We start from the raw sequence: 9,277 nt of genomic DNA, 5'->3' as shown, positions 1-9,277 counted from the left end.
TCTCTGGCTTTCTAGGGCTGGAGTTCAATCATGAAAGGAATACAATTTAGGGGTCCCCTTATTATGTTGCCCCTCAGGGGGGCCAGGGAATCAATGCTAGGGCTTTCCAGGATATGGTGAGAATAGGAATACTATGAAATGAACAAATTGAGCGATGGTGGAAGAGGTGAGAAGGACTTGACCAAAGCAAAGGAGATGAGAAAGGTATTCGGAGCCAAGGGCATGACAGTTGCATAAGTGATTTTGCTGAATATATTCTAAATCGAAGCAAAGGGGATGAAAAAGTTATTCAGAGCCAAGAGCATGACAGTTGCATAAGTGATTTTGTTGAATATATTCTAAACCACTGGCATCACCTGAAGGATGGAGTTCCTTATGCTCTCTGTCTATATTTTATCTGAATGTGTCTCTGCTTCTTAAATAAGTTTTCATCAATCTCAGAATTTGATCAGTAATAAAACTGGAAAACAAATTTTTGTTTGTTTCTTTAAAAATATAAGGCAAAGAAAAATCAATTAAACGAAGCATTATGGAAATTCAGTTATAAACACTCCACCATTCTGACTATACATGCATGATATTTTATAGCTATAAAATATACAGATGAATAAATAAAGAAACAAAAGTTGTTCATAACAAAAGATGGAAAAAAATCGGAGTACCAAAATGGGATCCACCCCATGCAAATGTGTTACTTACTTTGAAGGAGAGGTAAGCTTATTTTCCTCAGAATCATGCTTCATTGTAGCATCCCCACCCATCAATTCCTGGAAGCCCTCAACCTTAACCGGTGGAGCCCTAACCATGCTCATGTTCCTACATGGAAACAAGAAGTAAGGAGAATTTCAAAGTGATGAACTCGGTGAAATCCGACCATTTTCTAATAAGCTTCCTTACTGTGTCTGGATTTGAGGAATTTGAAGGGAAGCCAGTTGTCTAAACTGGTTGCCAGGTTGAGCATGGAGATTTGACATTGCAGCAATTTGCTGCTGCCGGAACTGTATTTGCCTGGTATTGATATTGTTATAGGCATTACTATCTAGTGGTAGTTCTGACGGATTCTCAAGCTTTACTTGTACCAAAGGCTTGTCCTTGTCCATATCCATACCAGGGCGAGGAGTGGCTGGTTGGCGTCTTCGCATTCTGTCCCACTGCTGCTGTTGCTGAAAAGCCAGATTTTGGGAATGAACCATCTGCTGCATCTGGGGATGCATTTGTCTTGGCATCTGTTGATTCACCAGAAGTTATCATGGAATTTTCATTCTAATGATGTCCAAACATCAGCTTGAAAACTACTAGATTAACAAAACTCAGTAAACCTCAGAAATTATTAGGATACTGGAAATCTAGCATGCAAACAACCAACTTGCTTCAAATCACAGCAATTGTGTTCAATAATTGGTGTGTGTTCACAAATTTCCAAAAGACACCCCTTTTTGTTGGCATGTGTGTGTGTGATTTGAAGGAAACAATTTGAGGCTGTTCATGTCAGGATAATCCAAATACAACTTCGGACCAGATGGTCAGATTTTGGGGTTTCTAGAACAGCCTCTGAAGTTAAAACAGGCAATAAAAATCGTATACAAGTTCACAAGCAAAATACAGCTCAATGAAAAGATATCAAAAGCATATACATGTTGAGCTTGCCGAAGGAGACTCTGGTGCTGTGGCTGCAATTGTGGCTGGATTCCCTGTACTTGTTGCGTTTGCTGTACAAAATTTGAGGTGCCATCCTTAACATGCTCCACTAAAGCCACAAAATTACTATCGAGAAAAGGGGGAAAATGTTAGATTATGGAAACAACATAACTAAAACAAAATTAAACAGGAGCCCGTGTGCTCACAACATCTCCCAGGGTAAAAAAAAAAACACACCCAGGAACATGTCAATCTGAAAACCCATAATTGCAAGATCATATCATCTAGACAAAATTCGTAAGCATGTGAAAATATAAGATATTCAAAATTATCCGGAAATTCAATGAGAAAGTAGATGTTGCACAAACAGACATTAAAAACAAAATGGACAATTCAATACAAGCCCTATTTCCACGCTACTGTAAGGAAAAGGGGCAGTGAAGAAGTTGACTAACCATGCTTCTGATACATGAAATAATTGATGGTGAAATTTTAAGAATTGACACCAGCCAACCCATATTTTGTTATTATTTAAACATGATTGAAAAGAGAACCATATAGATTGCAGTAATGAATTTAATAGATACCAACAGTTTTAAGAAAGAAGCATAATTATTGCTGTAATGAATTTGATAAGCACAAACAGAGTAATTAGTACCTAAGGTATTCCTAGGCAACACCACCCCCCCACCCACCCAAAAGAAAAAAAGGAAAAAGGTTTCTGTTTCCTCTCTATCTGTGTTGGGGTTTGTATTAGAAAAACATGGTTAATTGGCCCCCAAAAAAATTGTTTGGATAATTCATGTATGCAAACATTTCATGGATTTTTTATTTTTTTTTCATTGTTTGATATGCATGGAAATTAAATAATTGTATGGTTTGTACAGAAATTGCAATCAGTATTATGTTGAAAATGAGTTTATAAGAATCTTTAATAGGAGAAAAGAAAAATGAGATCATTTAAATTATCCTTGTTTCAAATTTGGCTCCAGCCTCCTAGTTTGCATTGACTCAATCGTTGCTTTTTAACCAGAATGCCCCAGCCTCCAGGTTTATGCATCAACTGGACTGTTGTTTTGTAACCAATTTATTGTAAAGAATGGGTGTGTACCTATCCCACCAAAGAAAAAGGATCTGTTTGTACCTAGAACAGGAAACAAACAACAGAATGATTGATTTCTAGGGGACATCCAAATACCCCTTCTGTACAAAAATTACAACTAATTACAAGTAAATACTAAACAGTAACCTAGCCACAAAATGGCAACTGTTGAATTTTCCAAATTAATAAATTTATTGGCTAAAAACTAGAATTGATGGAATGAGTGATCTGTATCTGAATTGAGCCTTTTAAATTAATGATAACATGGGAAAAAACAAACCATTTTTACATTTTTACCAGGAATGTTAGTAAGGTTTTTGTAGGCTTCACCAGCATTGCAGTGGAGAATTGCCATGGGAAGAAATTCTGACACAATGTTTGATAAGGCAAGGCTGCTCTCAAATATCATAGTGCCTTCTGGCAATGAATCAAAGGTCTTGAATTCAATCCTACTGATATTAAAAGGGTATAAGGTAGAGGGGCAGGTTCATATCACTTGAAGTTTGCTTTGCCAGTCATTAAAATACATACTTCACTTTTAGGGTGGATTCCTCATTTTCCCAATAAATAATTAAATAAAATAAAAGGATTGAAAAGCTAGGGTTGTTGGTTACTAATGTTAAGAAGGTGGGGAAGAGGCTCATAAAGGACTTCTATAATTGCGAGATTGGGATTACAAAATGTTTCCTTACTCTAGCTGGCATCTATAGTTGGTGGAGAGACAACCCTTACATGTAGGAGGTATACAGAGATGACCAAGAGATGTCGAGAGAGAGAAGAAAATGCAAGGCCACAATCCCTAGCTACCCTAGACCATCAATAAAGTCCCAAAGAGAGTTGAACTCTAACCCTGAGGGGACTCTAGCCCACTGAATTAAATATTTATAGAAGACCCTTTCAATAGGATTTTCTCTTTGTCAAAAACACGGTCATTTGGTTGTCTCCACAAGCACAAAAACAAGCATATAAGCAAACCTTCCATACCTTCCTCTGACACTTGTCTATTATTACATGTCAATTCAACATAAGCCCCTCAATTGGAAAAAAATTCATTGAATCTCAAAAATAGAACATAAGATATTCTGCAATTCCGCAATAATCGGACTTCAACACAGCGGATGAAAATATCGTTAGATATCTCCCCGCACATCTCACACAAACCACATTAGTTTGCCAAGGATCATCCCCTTATTAATTGTTCTATAGTATGTCACTTTCCAAGAAGTGTTTAATCGCCAAACCTCCTGTGCAAGAAACGCAATTGACCATGTAGTAGGCAAAGAATCATAATACAACTTCACCTGGTACTGACCCCCGCCCCCCTTTTGACACCACCCCAAACTAACCAGTGAGCGATTCTTTATTTAATGTGGTAGTTTTTTCAGGAAGCAGAGACAACACGGCAAACTAGTCCTTTAGGTTTGTTTCAGTGCATTTGAAAGAAAAAGGAACCAAATGATCTTTAGGAAGGTGGAGCAGTCGGAGTTGGTTTTGAAGGACTGGCCTTCTTAAGCCTCCCCCACCTGTTGGTCTAAAGAGTCCCTTCCAAAGGGGTGCTTATGTATTCTCCAGTTTATCAATAGGGTGCTTACCTTAGAGGTTGTTGTTTTGGCCTGAAGGTTAGGCTCTTAGCCTTGCCTTGTCTTCCCCCCTCCCCCTTTTTTTAATCACCCATTTATGGTGCTATTTATATCAAATATTATATTTGTAATTGAAAAAAAAAAAAAGGTTCTCAGTTTAAGTAGACTGCATATCAAGACCTATCCTTTGGGATGGTCAAGGATGGGATTTCTTGGGAGATTCCAATAATATTCTTCAAGGCAGCAAGAGAATCATGGTTTAGGGGTACAGATAAAAACTTGAGACTCCATTACTTTGACAGGAGTGGTTCCCTTATTATCATAAAAACCTTCAAATCATAAACTCCATGCATTGGTACCATCAATTTCCATAGTAAAGTTTCCATATTTTATCATTCTCAAGCAAGCCCAAGCTTAACTAAAACAGAATTTTAGATTGAACAATGCATGCTAACCTAAGTTTATCCCTGTATATTGGAAATTAGTTTATTGTCACTTAACATCTTACCTGAGAATTCAGATAATATCGTGTCAAGAATTTGGAAAACAAAATAGAACAGAAAATTAATTTTAAAAGGAGAAAAAGGAATCTACTAAAAGATCTCATATAAAAATGAAAATCTAACATAAGAAGATTTTTACTTACCTATATCCTGTTGTTTGAAGGAACATTTTAAGCAGCTCGGTAGCTGAACACTGCTTTCTGTAATTATCAGAGAGAACTTTCAAGATGCGACCTAGTTTACAGATATGACAGCTGAGCAACTGAGATAAGACTTCCATCGGAACTTCTGTGGCAACTTCAAAGCCCATTTTTGTCAGCATACGGGCAATTACCTTTTGAGACATTTGTAATGCTTGCTCTTGGCCAAGAAGTTTCCTATTCCCCTCAGTACCATTTTTATTACGATATTGACTTCCTCCCTGTTCCATACTATGGTACTCAGGCCTAATCCCAAGCCTCTCAATCATAATAGGACTCCTGGTCATAACCTGCGGTAAGGTATCAAGAACTCCATAAAACTCCACTTTCTGATTGTCTTCTACTCTATTTATGGGCAGAAGTGCACTATCAGGTACACAGTTCAATGTAAACATTGTTTCTGGGAAAAAATATGTGTCATCATCAACCGAGTTCTTTCCATCTAAAACAGAACTTGGATACATGCTTGATTTATTTTCTACAATGGGATTACCAAACCCCATGTGCTGATCTTCCTTGAATGCTACTCGCCTTTTCTTATGCTTCTCAAGAAGCTTAATATAAACAGACATGTCCCTAGGCGTACGTTTGTCTGACTCGCGTTCCCCAAATGATAACTTATATGGTCTGCTAGCTTTATACTTCTCAATAAATAGATTATACCATGTTTCCGGAAATTCTTCATGCCTAAATCTCTGGGATATATTATCAATTTCAGATTCAGCATATCTGGCTCCAACACTAAAGGCAGCTTTAGGTTGAATCTGCATATCCAGTAGACAATGTTAGTTAATCAACAATAACAGACATGTGAAAGGATATATAAGATATGATCTTATTATACTAACACTTCTTGCATTATTATAAGTGCCTAGATTGAAAAAGGATTAGTATAGGTTAACATCATCTTAAAAGTAGAGAATCTCACCAAAGTAAACAGATTGAGATGAGAAATAGGACTTTCTAGTATGCGGGGTTTTTGAGGAATGCATATTCTAGGATTTTTTTTTTTTTTTTTTTTCTGATAGGTTAGTGTAAAATGTATTAAAGAGAAAAGAAAGTCCTAGGAATGCATATTCTAGGAATATTGCTTACTAAATATTTAAATTTATCCAAACTTGATACACACATATTTGTGTGCATATGAGAGAGAGAGAGAGAGAGAGAGAGCGAGAGAGAGAGAGATAACCAACCAAAAGTCCAGAAATGAGTACAAAGAATTTTTTTATCTCATTAAGCCGCATAAGGAAAAATAATATCAAACAGAGAGCAACTGATAAGGTGGCTTCTGAAATCCCAGAATGCATTAATTGCAAGGATATCTAAGAAATTAATCAAGAGGATCTTGGTGATCAAGCACGAAGATATCAAGTTAAGATATTAGGTTAAGTAAGATTAGATTGTTGATCTTGGTTCCAACATCACTCTTGTACATGACTTATTTTTCTTCTTAATGAATTGTTGTGGTAATCGTAAGGCATGTGGTTTTTCATCTCTTTTTTTTATATATATAAATAAAAATAGGCAGAAAACACATGGTTTTTCATCTCTTGACAAGGCTTTCCACATATATCTTGTGTTTTTGTAATTGAAGGGTCGCTTGATATTTTTATAGATAGTTGTGATTATTGCGGATTACTTGAGATCACCATGTAATAGATAACTAGGGCTTAAAATGGAATAATTAGGCCGAAAGTCTTAACCCGCATATTCACCCCCAAATGTGTTCCTATAGATTTTAGAACAACCTTTTAGATGGCTATGCTTGGTTCCTGAAAAATACTAAAAAAAGAAAAAAAAATGTTAAGGAAAATGATTTTGTCATGTTTGGTTTTACTATGAATAACACCAAAAAAAATCAAATATAATTAGAATTAGTAAGAAATTTTTATGTTCTTAAATTATTTAATCTTTGTATAGAAGAGTTAAATAAGTTAAATGAGTTTGAAGTGGCTTATAAAAATAATTTATTGACTTTCAATCTATTTTCTATTTTCTTTCATATTTTTCCTCTTTATTTTCTTTGCCTTGCATTTTCTTTCAAACTTTCTAGGAACCAAACATAGTGGAAACTTTCTTAATGATTAAAATAACTATGGAATGTATGAAAGATGTTGAGAAATAGAATAAAAAAGCTAGGAGAGGTATTCCTGGACTTAAGCTATTGAAATTCTCGCACAAAAAGCTCTCATAGCGATTCATATTCATCAACTTTCAAGCAGAAGCAAATGCAGCGCAATAATGTTTGTTAAGAAAATCATCACAATTACGTTACCAGACCTTAGATGGCGCCGTATTGGACGCAACAACGCCTTCTCGCTGTTGAACCACATCTTGTTCTAGAGTGAAATACACGTCATCCCCGTGCAACTGCAAATCTGAGTAAGTACACCGAGCACATATTGATGAATCTACAATCAAAGATTTTAAGATATCCACTTCTACGGGAATATATGTAAAAAAACAAAAAAAAAAATGCAAGTGTGCTTTCAAAATAAGGAAATTAACTCAGAATTTCTTACATTAGGGATCTACATTGAAAACGGCAAAATAAATTTCCTTAATTCTACAAAAATCGATCGTTTTGCTTTTAAAATCAAGAAATTAACTTGGAATTTCTTACAAGAGGGATTGAGCTTGGAAACAGGCAACGAAGAAGTCGGTGTAGATGGTGAGCGGAGGAAGAGAGAGACGCTAGCTTTATCGAACAAGAGGGCTCGAGCCCTAAGCTGCAGTTGAATCTGAGCCCTAGATTTGGAATCGTCGCTTCTCATGAAGGATTCCCATGTGTTGGGTGAAGAGAGGTATTGGACGAAGTTGGAGTAGAGAGCATCGCCGAGCCACGAGCGCCAGACACCGCAGCTTTCGAGTTTTCGAGCGAGCTCAAAGCCTCGCCCGTCGTCGCCCAGCAATGCCATTGCTCTCTCTTGGAAGAAGGATGACTGACAACGACAGCCTTTGGTGGGACTTAGGAGCGATGATAGAGCAAAACGATGCGTTTGGGAGCCACGAATGCAAAGGCTTTAATGCAATATGATATGTATTATTTTTGGATCTTATCCCACAATAAGTCTATCTAACATATTGTTTTATTATTCTTTTGGGATATGATATATTTTAATATTTATTTAAAGCATTTCAATATTTATTATTAAAACTTTGGAAATCTCTACATAATTTTTAATTTTTTATTAATAAATTTTATTGTTAAAATATTTAAAATTTATGAATAAAATTATTATATTATCAAATATAAAAAATAATGATATACATATATGCTAAATAATGCATATATTAATATTATTTTATAATATATTTTATTTATATTTGTTTAATTCTTTTTTAAGCACAAATTTAAGTTCTTTAATCAAAATTATTTATTTTAAAAAAAAAATCATAGATTCTATACTATAACATCTTGTTCACATTATTATAACTATAAGTGATAGTTATAATTTAATTTTAAAATTTATTAAATATTATTAAAATTGAAATTGAAATGGATGAGGCCCAAAGATTGGGTCCAAAACCGAAGCCTAAAGCCTTAAAGTTCGAAAAGAGGGCTCAGCCGAATGCCTTTCTTTCACTGGAAAACTGAGTCGAAACTTGGCTTTTTGGGCTTGGGCTAGGCCCAGACAATCTAAAATGACATCTGTGTCTAAAAAGATGATTTAAGAGTGATTGGGCTCAAATATTAGGTTGAGCAACTAATAGGATTCTCAAATGTACTTAAATTTTTCATTCTTTAAATTAAAAGAAAAAAAAATTCTACTAAACCATTATAGTAAACCTCCTATAAAATAATACTTTTAGATAGACGATATTTGGTTTTTTTTTTACTTAATTTTAAATAGAATTTATAAGTAAATAGTGCTTAATAGTGTTAAATATTAAATTATTTTTTATTTTTTATTTATTTTTAAGTATTAAGAAATAAGGAAAAATCAATATGTTACTCTTAGCATTTATAAAAAGTTAAATATTTTTTTTTTATCCAATCAAAAATTTTAAGAAATAAGTCAATAAAAAGTTAAAAATAAACAATTTAAAATTTGAAAGCAAATTATTTTCCAAAAATAGTTAAATAACAAATATTACCTAAAAGAAATTATTATTTTAGCAAGGTTATTGATTTATTGATAAATGAATATTTATTAATTTATAAAGGGTATTTGGTTTTTACTATATAATACTCGTACTTACATGACTTATAAATCTAAAACAATGGATGAGTAATAAAGTTAATACATAAAA

At 34.4% G+C, this 9,277-nt stretch overlaps 1 protein-coding gene across 1 annotated transcript; it reads right to left on the bottom strand.

Moving 5' to 3' along the window:
• Nucleotides 1-496: 496 nt before the first annotated feature.
• On the bottom strand, nt 497-8,073 carry LOC100241274 (uncharacterized). Its single transcript, XM_059738582.1, has 6 exons — nt 7,647-8,073; nt 7,304-7,401; nt 4,967-5,787; nt 1,635-1,764; nt 898-1,226; nt 497-816 (listed from the first exon to the last, which is right to left on the bottom strand). The coding sequence occupies exons 1-6, from the start codon at nt 7,939-7,941 to the stop codon at nt 696-698; spliced, it is 1,794 nt and encodes a 597-aa protein (XP_059594565.1). The 5' UTR covers nt 7,942-8,073; the 3' UTR covers nt 497-695.
• Between the last annotated feature and the right edge of the window lie 1,204 nt (nt 8,074-9,277).

Source organism: Vitis vinifera, chromosome 7, assembly GCF_030704535.1.
Source record: "Vitis vinifera cultivar Pinot Noir 40024 chromosome 7, ASM3070453v1".
Taxonomy (NCBI): Eukaryota; Viridiplantae; Streptophyta; class Magnoliopsida; order Vitales; family Vitaceae; genus Vitis; species Vitis vinifera.
The sequence above is the reverse complement of the archived record's forward strand: the minus strand, read 5'-3'. Positions and strand labels throughout refer to the sequence as shown.